Source organism: Dendrobates tinctorius, unplaced genomic scaffold (assembly GCF_039654945.1).
Source record: "Dendrobates tinctorius isolate UK_male_01 unplaced genomic scaffold, ASM3965494v1 ptg000243l, whole genome shotgun sequence".
Classification (NCBI taxonomy): domain Eukaryota; kingdom Metazoa; phylum Chordata; class Amphibia; order Anura; family Dendrobatidae; genus Dendrobates; species Dendrobates tinctorius.
In genome coordinates this window covers 8,174,870-8,194,255 of record NW_027361910.1, presented here as the reverse complement: position 1 = coordinate 8,194,255, position 19,386 = coordinate 8,174,870, and the positions used below count along the sequence as shown (strand labels likewise).

General features: G+C 42.6%; 1 protein-coding gene across 3 annotated transcripts in view; it reads left to right on the top strand.

Annotated features, from left to right (window-relative positions):
* The window catches only part of PIWIL1 (piwi like RNA-mediated gene silencing 1), a 376,145-nt gene that overhangs the window by 244,402 nt on the left and 112,357 nt on the right, over nt 1–19,386 (top strand). For all 3 annotated transcript variants that reach the window (XM_073557066.1, XM_073557067.1, XM_073557065.1), the window contains exons 9-10: nt 1,117–1,228; nt 14,810–14,936. In XM_073557066.1, the coding sequence (XP_073413167.1) occupies nt 1,117–1,228; nt 14,810–14,936 (239 nt within the window). The remainder of the gene's footprint in view (nt 1–1,116; nt 1,229–14,809; nt 14,937–19,386) is intronic.

The window sequence follows — 19,386 nt, the reverse complement described above, 5'->3', positions numbered from 1 at the left end:
CTGGCGATATTTACCAATCTCCGCTCCATGGCTGCACGTCGCTTTGTCTGCCGGGTTCCTTTATCAGTGAGAGTGCGGCATGCACTAACTACGTCACTGCGCCCTCTGACCTGAACATCACAGACAGAGGACGCGTAGGAGAGGAAAGAGCAGCGATGGAGCGGGGACAGGTGAATATTGCATATACTTGCCCCCTCCAGGCGCGGTCTCTGCAGCCTCCTTGCTTCTCCCGTTCTCAGGCTCCTTCCTTCAGCGGTCACGTGGTACCGCTCATTAAAGTTATAAATATGTGCATATTCATGACTTTAATGAGCGGTACCACGTGACTGCTGAAGGATGGAGCCTGAGACCAGGAAAAGCAGGGGGGCTGCAGAGACCTCGCCGGGGGGGGGAAGTAAGTATGACCTTGACACTCCCCCCGCTGACCCCGTACAGAGCAAAAGTTTGGACACACCTTCTCATTCAAACAGTTTTCTTTATTTTCATGACTATGAAAATTGTAGATTCACTCTGAAGGCATCAAAACTATGAATTAACACATGTGGAATTATATAATTAACAAGAAAGTGAAACAACTGAAAATATGTCTTATATTCTAGGTTCTTCAAAGTAACCACCTTTTTCTTTGATTATTGCCTTGCACTCTCTTGGCATTCTCTTGATGAGCTTCAAGAGGTAGTCACCGGAAATGGTTTTCACTTCACAGGTGTGCCCTGTCAGGTTTAATAAGTGGAATTTCTTGCCTTATAAATGAAAATCAAGGCAAAGAAAATAAAGAAAACTCTGAATGAGAAGGTGTGTCCAAACTATATTCATGCAAACTAGTGGGTAAGTCAAAGAAGTAGCAGTGACCTGTCAGCAGTCTTAATTATGAATACTTAAACAGAGCACCACATGCAGACCCCCCTCCAGGCCCGCCTTAGGGCATGAGCATATCATTAGCTCAAAACTGAAATTAAAGGTTAAAAAACAATCACAAGACAGATTTCATCAACCAAGGTATCATTTTAATCAGTATAATGGCATCGACCTGACACTGTAGGTTACAGTGCACAATCCTGCTGACCGGATCCCCTTTAAACAAAATTTTCTTTATAATTTTTTTTTTTTTTTTAGGTACAACAATCGTACATATCGTATTGATGATATCGACTGGGATTTTACTCCGGAGTCTACTTTTAAGAAGTCAGATGGCTGTGAAATCAGTTTTATCGATTATTACAAAAATGTATGATTTTACTTTTTATCAATCAAATACTTAAATATGTAATATTGTAAAGAGTACCTATTGTTTTTATTGATTTTTTTTATTTATATATGCTACCTAACCTGCTCTGTAGAATAATGGTGGGGGGGGGGGGGGGTGTTAAGGTACCAAGAACCAATCTTGTTGTTGACTAATCTTGTTGCAATGCCACATTGCAATATTGCTCATCTCAACTCTTTCTGCATCACCTGTCTGTGCCTTAACAAGCAATTCAGTGACTTTCACAGTACTCCCACCGTTCAACCCACACTTGGTCCCTAAAATGAGACCGCTCCTCATTCAGGGACTGAATCTGAGGCCGCATCCTCGGACACAAACTTGTTTATGGAAGAAATGTAGTGATGCATATCACGTTGAGGTGGGCAAGTGGATGAGGCCATAGAAACTGAGGGCACTGAGTACAATTAGATATGGACTCTTAACGCCTCATGTACCTAAATCATCAAATCAGAACCCACAGCTATGTCTGAGATCACCAACTATGTTGACAACTTTTTCAGCTGATAGCGGGTCAAGCCATCATGTTCGGCCCTTTATTCCTCTGTATTCAGAGTCTCCTCCAATTTCAGTCTCATAGATGTATTTGGTAGTTGGCATCCAGACTCCACTGCAGACTGCCCCAAAAAACAAAGTTTGAAAAATCTAAACAAAATTACAAAACTTTACCATCTTTTTTCATGTTATACCCACAAACTAAAAATGTATTGGGATTTTATGTAATATACACACATATAGCACAACGTAGCAAGTATTTGTGATGTATAAAGGAAATACATGTTTTTCTAAATAATTTTAAGATATGAACCTGAAAATTGTGACATTCATATGTATTCAATCTCACTGAGTCAATACTTTGTAAGGCCACTTTTCGCTGCATTTAGTGCTGCAAGTCTTAACTCCACCAGCTTTGCAAATGTAGATGCTGAAATTTTCTCCCATTTTTCTTTTCACACTTGTTTTATCTTAGTGAGATTTGTGCCTGTGAACGGCAATTTTCAAGTCTTGCCAGAGATTCTCAATGAGATTTGGACTTTTACCCAGCCATTCACACACAAAATATAATTTAATCTAAACCATTTCATTGTAACTCTAGCATTATGTTTATTGTCATTCTCCAAGAAGGTGAACATACGCCCCAGTTTCAAGTCTTTGCAGTCTCTAGCAGGTTTTCCTCCAGGATTGCCCTATATTTAGCTCCATTCATCTTCCTATCAACTCTGACTAGCTTCTCTGTCCCTACTGAAGAAAATCATTCCCATGGCATAATGCTGTTACCACCATGTTTGAAAGTTGGGATAGTGTTTTTAGGATCATATACAGTGTTAGTTTTCGGTCACACATAGTGTTTTGCATTTAGCCCAAAAAGTTCAACTTTTCTCATCTGACCAGAGCATCTTCTTGTGTCCTCTACATGGCTTTTTGCCAACAAGACTTCTTATGGCTTGCTTTCAAAAAATGTCTTTCTTCTTGCCACTCTTCCATAAAAAAACAAACTGAGCAAAGCTCCAAAAAAGCGACCCTGATGAAGGAGCAACCCTCCGAAACGATCGTTGGGGTAGATTGCTGACTGCTGGGACCTCTGCCCTCCATTTCATTAGGTAATTTATGCTTCCTCTCTATGATTTTTAGGTGTCATATACCAGTCTAACCATGGTGAATGATCACCTGCTATCTGATAATGACCTGTGTATTTAGCTGTCTACTTGATGGATGGAGATCGTATAAGATGTATATATACTTTTTGGTGGTGCATTCTTAATTGCCATGCACTATATGCACTTTGCAATAATTTAGTAACTTTATGTATGTTTTTCTTGTTACTTCATAGGTTCTGATTGTACAGCAACCCCTTTTTATCCATGCGGTGTGCGGTTTTCGCACTTTATTGTCCACTTCCCCCCATTTGTATTTGGATTTGTCTTAATAAAAATTATTGACTTTACTTTGGACTTATAGTCGCTTTTTTGGAGCTTTGCTCAGTTTGTTCTCTTGGCAGATTGCGATTGTCCTTATTGTCCATCTATTTGTGTCTGCTATTGAATTATTATGCTGATTTCTTGATATTTAAAATGCAGATACTTGTCAAAGGTATTTTTATTCATTATTTTTATTCACTCTTCCATAAAGAATAGGTTTAGAGCTCTGGCAAAAATTAAGAGACCACTGCAAAATTTTCAGTTTGTCGGATTTTTCTCTTTATAGGTATACTTTTGAGTAAAATGTAAATTGCTCTTTAATTCTATAAACTACTGACAACATGTCTTCGAATTTCCAAGCACTAAATTTTGTATTTATTTTTAGAAAATGAGAAATGGACAAAATAACAAAAAAATGCAGTGCTTGCAGACCTCAAATAATGCTAAGAAAACAAATTCATAATCATTTTGAAACAACAATACTAATGTTTTAAGAAATCAATATTTTGTGGAATAGCCATGTTTTCTAATCACAGCTTTCATGCGTCTTGGCATGCTTTCTACCAGTCTTTCACTCTGCTTTTGGGTGACCTTATGCCACTCCTGGTACAGAAATTTAAGCAGTTCTTCTTTGTTTGATGGATGCGGTGGTCCTTAATCCACACATTGACCTAGCTGTGTGGCATGGCTCATTGTCCTGCTGGAAAAAAACAGTCCTCAGAGTGAAAAATGCCTGAGCAGAAGGAATCAACTGTTTTTCCAGGATAACCTTTTGAGGCTTGATTCATACGTCCTTCGCAAAGATTCACCTGCTCAATTCCAGCCTTGCTGAAGCATGCCCAGATCATCACTGATCCGCCACCAAATTTCACAGTGGGTGCAAGACACTGTGGCATGTACGCCTCTACAGATCTCCGTCTAACCATTACACTACCAGATGTTGGGCAAAGATGAAAATTAGACTCATCAGAGAAGATTACTAGTGATGGGCGAGCACTAAAATGCTCGGGTGCTCGTTCCTCGGGTCGAGCAAATTGTAATACTCGGGTACTCTAACAGAACAAAGAGCCCAATGTAAGTCTATGGGAGACCTGAGCATTTTTGCTGCAATCCTCCTGGGGGTCCTTTTAAGGTCTAAAAATATCTGAAAATGATGGAAACACTGCTCAAATGACACGGGGGACATCATGGGGATCACCCCTGGAAGGATTCCTGACTCCTAGTTCATAGCTTTAAACAATGTTGTCAGAGCTTCATGCCATTTTTACCGGTGCACCAAAAAAACATACCAAAACGCATTTTGCTGGGAAATATGTTACGGTACATCCTTTCCAGGTGAATGACTTGTATATAAGGAAAACTAACCCCAGAACAAAATGTTTCTCCCCCACTTGGGCTATGTTCAGACGCAGCATTTTTGAAGCGTTTTTCAACATTGCTTTCAACCAAAACAAATGCATTTACTTGGAAATATCATTGTAACATTTAACAACCCTAGCTCGCCATGTGGTGTATGACACATAAGTCACAGAGCCTATTTTTACCGAGGCATCAGGCTGCATTAATCTTCTTAAAGGGCCATTATTAAACAGTGGGTCTCCTAAACTGTTATAGCCTATGCAGTGAGTGGATGGGCTGCCAAGAGTTACGACGCACCCCAATACCCTTTTCACGAGAAGTCCAGGAGGGCTTCCATAAAAAATCCTGGCTTGCCCCAAAGTTACATGCACCCCAATAAGCTTTTTTCAGCCCCATACTGGATGGCCACTGGAAAATCCACTTCACATTATTCATTTTGTACTACCATTCTGTTTTCTTTGCATTAACAGCAAGATCTGCCCTGCTACCAAGTCATATGCACTCCAATAAGCCTTTGAATCCACGTACTGGTAGGGCACAGGAAAATCCACTTCACATTATTTATTTTGTACTCCCTTTCTGTTTTCTACCAAGTCATATGCACCCCAATAAGCCTTTGAACCTACATACTGGAAGGGCACTGGAAAATCCACTTCATTATTCATTTTGTACTCCCATTCTGTTTTCTTATGCATTGACAGCAAGACCTGCCCTGCTATCAAGTCTTATGCACCCCAATAAGCCTTTGAACCCGCATACTGGATGTGCACAGTAAAATGCTTCACATTATTCATTCTGTACTCCCATTCTGTTTTCTTATGCATTCACTGCAAGGCCTGCCCTGCTATCAAGTCTTATGCACCCCAATAACCCAGTCCCCCCTTGGAAGAGACATGGAGGAGGGCCTCTTAACAAAAAAATGTTCCATTAAAAAGTAGCAGGTCTCCTAGACTTGTAATGGTCATACAGTAAGTGTATTGGGCTGCCAAACATTTTCCCCTGTGGGGTACATCTCAGCCTTTTACATAACAAGTATTTAACACCCAGCAAAAACCCCCACCCTTGTTAGGATTTTGACACTGGCTGTAGCAGCACGGAACACGTTAACGCTGGTGATCTAGTGGCGGCGGATGATGAAACGTGGAGGAAAGCATGACTAAAAACTATGGCAGATTTAAAGGAGCAGGTCTCCTTGACTTGGAATGCCCATACACTTAGTGATATATGCAAAGATATGCATATACACACATACAGTGCCTGCAGTCCTTGCACTGATGTTTATACAGCGACGTACACTACCATGCCTGCCTAACACTGGAACCTATATACCCCAGAATTCATCCTTAGAAGGACTGTTTTAGCTGGATTTGAGTTGTGTAGGATGGTAGACCCCACACTCACTAATAAAACTCCAATTCTGACCCTATCAAGGCAGCAGCTTTCCCTACACGATCTCAATACGTAGCTGAATGCAGCAACCAGGATGGAGTCCGGTCTCTTGTACCCCTGATGATGCTGTGCGGCCAGCCAATCACTGCATGACCACAACAAAGATGGCTGCAGCGTTTCATTGCCTGGCAGACAATCCCTGCATCGTGATTGGTTCTTTAAAGTCCGCCAAAAAAGCTTGGTGGAGACCCAAGTTCCCGCCGAGTAATGCCGGAAATACTCAGTGCTCGCCGAGTACAGTGATACTCTGGCGAGTAACGAGTAGTGGTGATCACGTTCGCTCATCACTAAAGATTACCTTTCTCCAGTCCTTTATGGTCCAATCCTTATGGTCTTTGTCAAACTTCAGCCTGGCTCTCCTTTGCTTCTCATTGATGCAAGGCTTTTTCTACCTTTACATGACTTGAGCCCTGCCTCTAGGAGCCTGTTACAAACAGTTCTTGCTGTGCACTTCACCTCAGCTGCCATTTGCCATTCCTTTTGTAGGTCACTTGATGTCATCCTGCGGTTGCTGAGTGACTTTCGAATAAGATGATGGTCATCCTGGTCAGTGGACAGTTTTCGCCCTCTGCCGTTTTGTAGCTTTGTTGTCCCCAATGTCTGCTGCTTGACCTTGTAATAGACTGAAATTATAAGGATGAAGGCGACATGACGCGCACTGTTTCCCTCTGTTAGTAAAGCCAGAATCGAGCCCTTCTTTTCCTCACTCAAGACTTTTCAACTCCTTTGGCATGGTTAAAAGTTATTTTTTCATTCCTATTACTTTTGAGATATTACTAGCACTTGTCTTGCCATCCAGCTTGTCCTATTGCAAGAGGATTGTGAACATACTTTCCTTCGTTAAATAAGATTTGGTTCAGGTGATCACCTAATCAGAAGCACCTTAAGTAGAATGAGGTGTACTCTGGTTGGAATTCAACTGACACTGGAATGGAATGGCTGTCACATGTAGAGAAGCTGATTTTTATAAAACTGCAGTGGTCTTTTAATTTTTGCCAGAGCTGTATTTTCCCTGAGCTGTGGATCTCTGTGCTCCTTCACTGATCATTTGCCTCTTGACTGCTTCTCGTTTTATTAGGTCGACAGACATGTCTTGGTTGGTTTGTAGTTGTGCAATACTCCTACCATTTTTGGATGATAAATAGAACAGTGCTTCATGAGATGTTCAAAGCTTGGATTTTTTTTGTAACATAACCCTGCTTCACTCTTCTCTACAACTTTATCCCTGACCTGTCTGGTGTATTCCTTTGTTATCATGATGTTGGATCTCTTAAGTCTTTCACAGAACAGCTGTATTTATACCGAGAATAAATGACATAAAGGTGGACTCAATGTTCTTATTTTGGATGCAGTTGGTCACTTAGGATTTTATTTAGGGTTTTAAGACTGTGGGGCTGAATACAAATGCACTTCACAATTATCAGATTTTATTTTTTAAACAATTAAAAACGTGTATTAATTTCTTTACACTTCACAAATACTTTATTTTACAGAGTATAAGACCAGGGGCGTACATAGAAATCACGGGGCCCCATAGCAAAAGTCTGAATGCCCCCCCCCCCTGAAATGGGCTATCAGCTATTGGCCAATAAGTAGCCGATTGATTGTCAGTATACATCACAGACATTTGGCAAGGCAGAATAAATCATTGGTGGCTCAGTTGTGTGTGTGTGTGTGTATATATACACTCACTGGCCACTTTATTAGGTACACCATGCTAGTAAGGGGTTGGACCCCCTTTTGCCTTCAGAACTGCCTCAATTCTTCGTGGCAGAGATTCAACAAGGTGCTGGAAGCCTTCCTCAGAGATTTTGGACCATATTGACATGATGGCATCACACAGTTGGCGCAGATTTGTCGGCTGCACATCCCTGATGCGAATCTCCCGTTCCACCACATCCCAAAGATGCTCTATTGGATTGAGATCTGGTGACTGAGGAGGCCATTTGAGTACAGTAAACTCATTGTCATGTTCAAGAAACCAATCTGAGATGATTCGAGCTTTATGACATGGCGCATTATCCTGCTGAAAGTAGCCATCAGATGTTGGGTACATTGTGGTCATAAAGGGATGGACATGGTCAGCAACAATACTCAGGTAGGCTGTGGCGTTGCAACGATGCTCAATTGGTACCAAGGGGCCCAAAGAGTGCCCAGAAAAAATTCCCCACACCATGACACCACCACCACCAGCCTGAACCGTTGATACAAGGCAGGATGGATCCATGCTTTCATGTTGTTTACGCCAAATTCTGACCCTACCATCCGAATGTCGCAGCAGAAATCGAGACTCATCAGACCAGGCAACGTTTTTCCAATCTTCTACTGTCCAATTTCGATGAGCTTGTGCAAATTGTAGCCTCAGTTTCCTGTTCTTAGCTGAGAGGAGTGGTACCCAGTGTGGTCTTCTGCTGCTGTAGCCCATCTGCCTCAAAGTTCGACGCACTGTGCGTTCAGAGATGCTCTTCTGCCTACCTTGGTTGTAACGGGTGGCAATTTGAGTCACTGTTGCCTTTCTATCAGCTCGAACCAGTCTGCCCATTCTCCTCTGACCTCTGGCATCAACATGGCATTTCCGGCCACAGAACTGCCGCTCACTGGATTTTTTTTCTTTTTCGGACCATTCTTTGTAAACCCTAGAGATGGTTGTGCGTGAAAATCCCAGTAGATCAGCAGTTTCTGAAATTCTCAGACCAGCCCTTCTGGCACCAACAATCATGCCACGTTCAAAGGCACTTAAATCACCTTTCTTCCCCATACTGATGCTCGGTTTGAACTGCAGGAGATTGTCTTGACCATGTCTACATGCCTAAATGCACTGAGTTGCCGCCATGTGATTGGCTGATTAGAAATTAAGTCTTAACACACAGTTGGACAGGTGTACCTAATAAAGTGGCCAGTGAGTGTATATATACAGTGGGGAAAAAAAGTATTTAGTCAGTCAGCAATAGTGCAAGTTCCACCACTTAAAAAGATGAGAGGCGTCTGTAATTTACATCATAGGTAGACCTCAACTATGGGAGACAAACTGAGAAAAAAAAATCCAGAAAATCACATTGTCTGTTTTTTTTTTCATTTTATTTGCATATTATGGTGGAAAATAAGTATTTGGTCAGAAACAAGCAATCAAGATTTCTGGCTCTCACAGACCTGTAACTTCTTCTTTAAGAGTCTCCTCTTTCCTCCACTCATTACCTGTAGTAATGGCACCTGTTTAAACTTGTTATCAGTATAAAAAGACACCTGTGCACACCCTCAAACAGTCTGACTCCAAACTCCACTATGGTGAAGACCAAAGAGCTGTCAAAGGACACCAGAAACAAAATTGTAGCCCTGCACCAGGCTGGGAAGACTGAATCTGCAATAGCCAACCAGCTTGGAGTGAAGAAATCAACTGTGGGAGCAATAATTAGAAAATGGAAGACATACAAGACCACTGATAATCTCCCTCGATCTGGTGCTCCAAGCAAAATCCCACCCCGTGGGGTCAGAATGATCACAAGAACGGTGAGCAAAAATCCCAGAACCACGCGGGGGGACCTAGTGAATGAACTGCAGAGAGCTGGGACCAATGTAACAAGGCCTACCATAAGTAACACACTACGCCACCATGGACTCAGATCCTGCAGTGCCAGACGTGTCCCACTGCTTAAGCCTGTACATGTCCGGGCCCGTCTGAAGTTTGCTAGAGAGCATTTGGATGATCCAGAGGAGTTTTGGGAGAATGTCCTATGGTCTGATGAAACCAAACTGGAACTGTTTGGTAGAAACACAACTTGTCGTGTTTGGAGGAAAAAGAATACTGAGTTGCATCCATCAAACACCATACCTACTGTAAAGCATGGTGGTGGAAACATCATGCTTTGGGGCTGTTTCTCTGCAAAGGGGCCAGGACGACTGATCCGGGTACATGAAAGAATGAATGGGGCCATGTATCGTGAGATTTTGAGTGCAAACCTCCTTCCATCAGCAAGGGCATTGAAGATGAAACGTGGCTGGGTCTTTCAACATGACAATGATCCAAAGCACACTGCCAGGGCAACGAAGGAGTGGCTTCGTAAGAAGCATTTCAAGGTCCTGGAGTGGCCTAGCCAGTCTCCAGATCTCAACCCTATAGAAAACCTTTGGAGGGAGTTGAAAGTCCGTGTTGCCAAGCGAAAAGCCAAAAACATCACTGCTCTAGAGGAGATCTGCATGGAGGAATGGGCCAACATACCAACAACAGTGTGTGGCAACCTTGTGAAGACTTACAGAAAACGTTTGACCTCTGTCATTGCCAACAAAGGATATATCACAAAGTATTGAGATGAAATTTTGTTTCTGACCAAATACTTATTTTCCACCATAATATGCAAATAAAATGAAAAAAAAACAGACAATGTGATTTTCTGGATTTTTTTTTCTCAGTTTGTCTCCCATAGTTGAGGTCTACCTATGATGTAAATTACAGACGCCTCTCATCTTTTTAAGTGGTGGAACTTGCACTATTGCTGACTGACTAAATACTTTTTTTCCCCACTGTATATGCAGAATAAATCATTGGTGGCTCAGTTGTGTGTGTATGTGTGTGTGTGTATATATATATATATATATATATATATATACTAGCTGAAGAGCCCGGCGCTGCCCGGGCATAGTAACTAACTGTGGTTAGTTATAACAAATTATAATTATCCTCCATCCCATAGTCCCGTGCCCATATACCCATCATACATATTCTCCATCCCATAGTCGAGTGTCCATATACCCATCACACATCCTCCATCCCATAGTCCCATGCCCATATGCCCATCACACATATTCTCCATCCCATAGTTCCATGCCCATATACCCATCATGCATATTCGCCATCCCATAGTCGAGTGTCCTTATACCCATCACACATCCTTCATCTCATCGTCCCATGCCCATATACCTGTCATACATATCCTCCATCCCATAGTCCCGTTCCCATATACCCGTCATACATATCCTCCATCCCATAGTCCCGTGCCCATATACCCATTATGACATCATCATCACCATGGCAACCATTATGACATAACAGTCACCATTGCAACCTATTAAGACATCATCGTCACCATGGCAACCATTGTGACAGCATCTTCGCCATTGCAACCTATTATGACATTAGCGTCGCCATGGCAAGCATTATGACATCATGAGGGGGCGGGGCTTGCAACTTATGATGACATCAGCGTCGCCATGGCAACCGTTATGACATCATAATGAGGGGCGTGGCTTGATACACACACTTTTTCCCCATTATGTAGATAGGGGCAAAATTGTTTGGTGAATTGGAACATGTGGGGTTTAAATTTCGCCTCACAACATAGCCTATGACGCTCTCGGGTCCAGACGTGTGACTATGCCAAATTTTGTGGCTGTAGCTGCGACGGTGGGAATGCCTATCCCGGACATACACACACACACATACATACATACCCACATTGAGCTTTATATATTAGATATATACACACACACACACCTGCAGTGCATGCAGGGCCCCCTCCACAGTGCGTGCAGCCGGGCCCCCCTCCCTAAGGTGCAAAGTGCAGCCAGAGCCATTGTAAATGTAAAGTGCCAGGCTGCCAGCACAGTGAGGGGACACATTTAACAAAGCAAATCCACCCCAAGCCGGGCTCACCGTCTTGTGTGTGTATTCCTCTCCCTGAGTGAGAGAGGCTCATGAATGTTTTCTGCTTCCTGCAATGCACGTGTGCTGCTCTCTGGCTGCCAGGAGGCGTGGCGCTCTTATGCAAATCCAGCCAGAGACTTCAGCTAACTGCTGACCAGGAAACAAGGAAAGGGGAGCTTCAAGGGGCCAGGGGGTATACAGCGTTCAAGGGGCCAGGGGGTATACAGCGGCCGGCGCTTACATTTAATTAAAGGAGATAGTACTGTGTCAGCACAGCTGCCAAAACGCAGCGGCCGTCACGGGCCCCCTCACCTGTCCGGGCCCCATATCAGCTGCGTGGTCTGCTACTTTTGATGGTACGCCGCTGTATAAGACACATCAGACAATAAAACACACCTCTGATTTTGTGGAGGAAAATAGGGAATTTTTTTTATAAATACAATGGTAGTGCATCTTGTAGTCCCATTTTAAGGTACCTTACCGGAGGGGGTCGACGGTGGCGGAATGGGATCACAGTAGGCAGGGTGGCTGCTTCAGAAGTACAACGGTGGCAGGATTGAGGCAGTGCTGCGGTACCTTGGCTGGGAGGTGGAGTTTAGAGGCTGCAGTCCCTGGGCTCTCCTGAGGGTATGTGCTCACGATCCGGAGTTGATGCTGGTTTGACGCTGCGTACTTATGCAGCATCAAAATCGCAGCGGTCAGATGTTACAGCATACTGTATGGGATTTCAAGAACTCCCATGTCCACTATGCCTCCACGTAGACTGACATGCGGCACATCTTTCCAGACCGAAGCATGTCAAATTCTCTTGCGGAGATGCCATTTTGATAGATAATCAGCGCCTGCATGTTGAATGTAATTTTTAAAAAAAAGCAATATGTGCAGCATGTAAAATAGGGGGAAGGTCACATGTCATAAGCCATAATGAATATCTATTCAAAGCACCACTTAAAGCCTGCCCACAGAAGCTCATTAGCTGAAAATGAAGATTAAACAACAACTACAAGACAGATTTCATCAACCAAGGAATCATTTTAGTCAGTATAACTGCGCCTACCTCACACTGTATGTTACTCAGCCCAATCATGCTGACAGGTTCACTTTAAATACTTGGATGCACATTGCTGTGTACAGTGCCTTGCGAAAGTATTCGGCCCCCTGGAACTTTTCAACATTTTCCCACATATCATGCTTCAAACATAGATTCCAAATGTAAATTTTTGAAGAATCAACAAGTGGGACACAATTGTGAAGTTGAATGAAATTTATTGGTTTTACATTTTTGTGGAAATTCAAAAACTGAAAAGTGGGGCGTGCAATACTATTCGGACCCTTTATACTTTCAGTGCAGCAAACTCACTCCAGAAGTTCATTGTGGATCTCTGAATTTTCAAATGTTGTCCTAAATGACTAATGATGATAAATGTAATCCACCTGTGTGTAATCAAGTCTCCGTATAAATGCACCTGCTCTGTGATAGTCTCAGGATTCTGTTTGAAGCACAGAGAGCATCATGAAGACCAAGGAACACAACAGGCAGGCTGTTGTGGAGAAGTTTAAAGCCGGATTTGGATACAAAATGATTTCCAAAACTTTTAACATCCCAAGTAGCACTGTGCAAGCGATCATATTAAAATGGAAGGAGTATCGTACCACTGCAAATCTACCAAGACCTGGCCGTCCCTCTAAAATTTCATTTCAAACAAGGAGAAGACTGATCAGAGATGCAGCAACATGGTGGTGGCAGCATCATGGTTTGGACCTGCTTTTCTTCAACAGGGACAGGGAAGATGGTTAAAATTGATGGGAAGATGGATGAAGCCAAATACAGGACCATTCTTGAAAGAAAACCTGTTGGAGTCTGCAAAAGACCTGAGACTTGGACTGAGATTTATCTTCCAACAAGACAATGATCCCAAACATAAAGCAATATCTACAATGGAATGGTTCACAAATAAATGTATCCAGGTGTTAGAATGGCCAAGTCAAAGTCCAGACCTGAATCCAATCGAGAATCTGTGGAAAGAGCTGAAAACTGCTGTTCACAAACGATCTCCATCAAACCTCACTGAGCTCGTGCTGTATGCCAAGGAAGAATGGGCAAGAATTTCAGTCTCTCAATGTACAAAACTGATAGAGACATACCCCAAGCGACTTGCAGCTGTAATCGCAACAAAAGGTGGCGCAACAAAGTATTACGTTAAAGGGCCGAATAATATTGCACGCTCCACTTTTCAGTTTTTGAATTTCCACAAAAATTTAAAATAACCAATAAATTTCGTTCAACTTCACAATTGTGTCCCACTTGTTGTTGATTCTTCATCAAAAATTTACATTTGGTATCTTTATGTTTGAAGCATGATATGTGGGAGAAGGTTGAATAATTCCAGGGGCTGAATACTTTCGCAAGGCATTGTATTTGGTAGTTATAATACATATGTCCCACTTTAATATACGCAAGAAGCATATTTATTTGCTGATTAAATGGCAAATTTAGTGTTGTATGACTGTTTTTAATTAGATAAAAAATTAAAGTTAAATTGAGAATTTTTTCTTATTTTGTCATATTACTGACTAATTTACCTCTAACATATAGTACAGTGTCAGAAATAGGCATTCTCGGAAACACTTATGTAGAAGTATTGGAGCATTACAGTGACACTTCAGATTTTAAGAAACTTGACCTCATCAGGAAGGTGAAAATGGGCTGGAAAGGGTTAAAACGTATAGAAATGTTTTAGTCTTGAATATGACATACAATTTTGAGCAAAGATGTGGCGCTATCACTAGAAAGGCCAAACAAATTAAACATCAAAGAAGGCTAGTTGGAGTTGGTGTAGATCAATTCGAAGGACCCAATTATCGTCCTGCTCAGTGATCTCCTGATCGGGAGTTCTGAAAATGACCTCTTAATCCGATGGCATCTCTGCCTCCTCTTTTGAGTAGCTGGACCTTGTGAGACGTCATTACTGCCATAAGATACATATGTGATCTCACGCCAGTCTGGCTAGTTAAAGGAAGAACCATGGATACCATCATATAAGAGGCGTTCAGCGGCCACAAATAAATGATATGTGAACAATGTAGGTCCTGTAAATTTATGTCTGTTCACTTGAACTTTTAATTTTGTCTTTATGTGTTGCTATTAAAATGTTTAAAGTGTTAATACTTTCTTTATAGCAATACAACAAGCAGATCACAGACCTGAAACAGCCTGCTCTCATACACAATCCCAAAAAAACAAGAGGCCCAGGAAAAATGCCAACAGGGCCTATTATTCTGATTCCAGAATTCTGCAATTTAACAGGTAACTTGCCACTTTTAGTAATTTAATTTTACATCACTTTGAACTATAGATTTTGTTTGCCTATATATGTCTAAGCCATTTCATTTGCTAGAAATAGTGACCAGTTGCAATTTTTGCATAAATGGGAATTTTTCGATTTACAATCTATGCTTCTCCAGGTCAGTACCATTGATACCAAACCGTAATAAAAAATAAGGTTTACAATTTTCAGACACTGGAGTTGTGTGAGGTTTTGTTTTCTTGCACTCTGAGCAGTCAGTTTTTAAAGAGATCATTTTAGGGTAGATAAGATGTGTTGTTGCTGTGACAAAAATCACCCCCCACAATTCTGGCATTTAGAGCTCATGCACACATTCAGTATTTGGTGAGTTTTTTACTCCAGGATTTGTAAGCCAAAACCAGGAGTGGGTGATAAATGCAGAAAGGATGCAAATGTTTCTATTAGGGCTCATACCCATTTGCGAGAAAAAAAAGGTCCGATTTCCAAACCGAAAAAACGGATAAGTGCTATTCGAGTGTAATGCGATAAAATGCGATTTCTGTGCAATTTTTTTCCACAGAACATCCATATGACATGCCTATGCAGAGTTCGTATGCAATGTGATTTTAACGTGAGGTTTTACATAGAGCAGTTCTCTGTATTTAAAAGCTCATGTTAAAATAGCATTGTAAAAAAAAACTGTACATATCGTTTAAAACAAAATAATCTTCAAAACATATATATATACCGTATTTTCCGCTTTGTAAGACGCACTTTTTTTCCCCCAAAATTGAGGGGAAAAAGGGGGTGCGTCTTACAAAGAGGATATACATTTGCGCTGCCACTGAGGGTACTTGCCGCGGCACTCTGTGCCCTGATGCTGCCGCTGCGCTGTCCGCCACTCTCCTGTCCCCCAGTGGTTTCTTCCGCCCCACCGCCGCCGCCGCGCTCTGTCCCGTTCAGCGTGGGGGGGTCTCTGTCGCTCCATGCCTGCTTTCTTCCTGGAAAATGGCCGCCGCGCATGCGCAGACGGACATCTCGGCACTGAAATCTCGGGAGATGAGATTTCAGCGCCGAGATGTCCGTCTGCGCATGCGCGGCGGCCATTTTCCAGGAAGAAAGCAGGCATGGAGCGACAGAGACCCCCCCACGCTGAACGGGACAGAGCGCGGCGGCGGCGGTGGGGCGGAAGAAACCACTGGGGGACAGGAGAGCGGCGGTGGCGGACAGCGCAGCGGCAGCATCAGGGCACAGAGTGCCGCGGCAAGTACCCTCAGAACGGGACAGAGCGCGGCGATGGCGGCAAACACCGGGGGGACAGAGCGCGGTGGTGGCGGTAAGAACCGGGGGAGAGCGCGGCGGTGGTGGCAAGCAGGCACCGGGGGACAGCGTGGCGGTGGTGGCAAGCACTGGGGGACAAAGTGCGGCGGTGGTGGCAAGCAGGCACCGGGGGACAGAGCGTGGCGGTGGTGGCAAGCATCAGGGGACAGAGGGCGGCGGCAGTAACAGACACCGGCAGCGGCACGCTGCACATCAAAACACCCCCTCATCCCAGCAGCAATGTTCCACTCCGGCCTCCTCCATCACCACCCCTGGAAAGCAATAAGACGCATGGATTATAAGATGCACCACCATTTTATTAAAAATAAAGTTTTTTTCCTATTTTTCTCCTCAAAATTTGGGGTGCGTCTTATAATCCAGAGCGTCTTATAAAGCGAAAAATACGGTATATATATATATATATATATATATATATATATATATATATATATATATATAATGTCTGTATATAGATATAGTAAAATCCGACAGATGCCGCGTGCATTAAAGAGTAGAATAGGTTTGACTAGAATAAATATATACACATACTATAGATGTGTGTGTCTGTGTATATATACTGCTCAAAAAAAATAAAGAACACTAAAATACCACATCCTATATTATAGTGTCCCCTTTACTTATTTTTTAGTAGTATGTGTGTGTATATATACGTTGTGTGTGTGTGTGTGTGTATATATATATATATATATACATACACAGTATATCTGTATCATTGTGTGTGTGTGTATATATATATATATATATATAATATATATAATTTGAAAGAGAGATAGCAGAATAGCCATTAATTCATTTGTCGGCTTTTGTAAAATAATTGGAAAAGCCGACAGGATAGGAGCCATGGTTTACATACAGTAAACCATGGCATATCAGTTAGATTTATATATGTCCATAACTAATAATGTTAGTAGTATATGTGTGTAAAATATTGGAGCTGTAGGTGTTACTTTAAAGAATTAATTCACGGAAAGAAATTGTGTGTGCTCCAGCGCATTTTTCTCCGCCAGAGAGGGAAAGCCAGTGACTGAGGGCATATATTAATAGCCTAGAGAGGGACCATTGTTATTCTAAGATGCCCCAATTCTGGCATTTACTCTCTTTTCCCATTGCCCTGTAGCAGGTGGCATATGGGGTAATAAGGGGTTAATGTCACCTTGCTATTGTAAGATGACATTAAGCCTGGTTAATAATGGAGAGGTGTCAATAAGACACCTATCCATTATTAATCCACTAGTCTGAAAGGGTTAAAAAAAACACATTAAGAATAGTCTTATAATGAAATAATTAAACACACATTTGAAATAATTAAACACACATTTTTGCCATCTTTATTTAACTCCCAATCCAATCGAAGCCATTGTTCTCCTGGAAAAAAATCCAAACTAAAAAAGCAACAATATCCCATACCTGCCCGCCGTACAGTCAAGTCTCACGCTGCAATCCATTACAAGGGGTTAAATAGTTTACAACCGGGAGCATTGCTAATGCGACCTCCCCGTCTGTAAACCACTGTAGAATGACTGAGAAGCTGCCTGCGCAGCCTCCCCGCCTGACCGGACATGAACTCATTGGCGTGGGAAAGTTTCTGAACACTTTCCCACGCTGTCAGTGCACCGCGGGTTAGGCGAGGAGTCTGCTCCAGCCTCAGTGACTACTGCTGATGTCACTTCGGCTGCGCAGACTCCCCACCTGACCTGAGATGAACTCACCAGCATGGGAAAATGTTCAGAGAGTTTCCCACGCTAATCAGTTCATCTCCGGTCAGGCAGGGAGGCTGTGCAGGTAGCTTGTCATTCCACTGTGGTTTACAGCTGGGCCAGTCGCAATAACGACCGCTCCCGGTTGTAAACTATTTAACCCCTTCCGATGGATTGCGGCGTGGGACATGACTGTACGTTGGACAGATATGGATATTGTTGCTTTTTTATTTTGGATTTTTTACATGAATGGATTGGGAGTGTGATAAAGATGGGGAAAAAAATGTGTGTTTATTTCATTAAAAGTCTTTTTCTTAATGTGTTTTTAACCCTTTTCAGACTAGTGGATTGATAATGGATAGGTGTCTTATTGACACCTCCATTATTAACCAGGCTTAATGTCACCTTACAATAGCAAGGTGACATTAACCCCTTATTACCCCATGTGCCACTGTTACACAGCAGTGAGAAGAGAGCGGGTAAGTGCCAGAATTGGCGCATCTTACAGATGCACCTTTTCTGAGATGGCTGGGGGCAGATTCTTGCAGCCGGGGGGGGGGCAATAACCATGATCCCTTCCTAGGTTATTAATATCTGCCCTCAGTCACTGGCTTTCCCTCTCTGGCGGAGAAAATTGCGCGGGAGCCCTCACCATTTTTTTCCGTGAATTAATCATTTAATTTAACACCTACAGCTCCAAAATTTTACACACACACTACTAACATTATTAGAGAGGGACATACAGTGCCTACAAGTAGTATTCAACCCCCTGCAGATTTAGCAGGTTTACACATTCGGAATTAACTTGGCATTGTGACATTTGGACTGTAGATCAGCCTGGAAGTGTGAAATGCACTGCAGCAAAAAAGAATGTTATTTCTTTGTTTAATTTTTTTTTTAAATTGTGAAAAGTTTATTCAGAGGGTCATTTATTATTCAACCCCTCAAACCACCAGAATTCTGTTTGGTTCCCCTAAAGTATTAAGAAGTATTTCAGGCACAAAGAACAATGAGCTTCACATGTTTGGATTAATTATCTCTTTTTCCAGCCTTTTCTGACTATTTAAGACCCTCCCCAAACTTGTGAACAGCACTCATACATGGTCAACATGGGAAAGACAAAGGAGCATTCCAAGGCCATCAGAGAGAAGATCGTGGAGGGTCACAAGGCTGGCAAGGGGTACAAAACCCTTTCCAAGGAGTTGGGCCTACCTGTCTCCACTGTTGGGAGCATCATCCGGAAGTGGAAGGCTTATGGAACTACTGTTAGCCTTTCACGGCCTGGACAGCCTTTGAAAGTTTCCTCCCGTGCCGAGGCCAGGCTTGTCCGAAGAGTCAAGGACAACAAGGAAGGAGCTCCGGGAAGATCTCATGGCAGTGGGGACATTGGTTTCAGTCAATACCATAAGTAACGTACTCCACCGCAATGGTC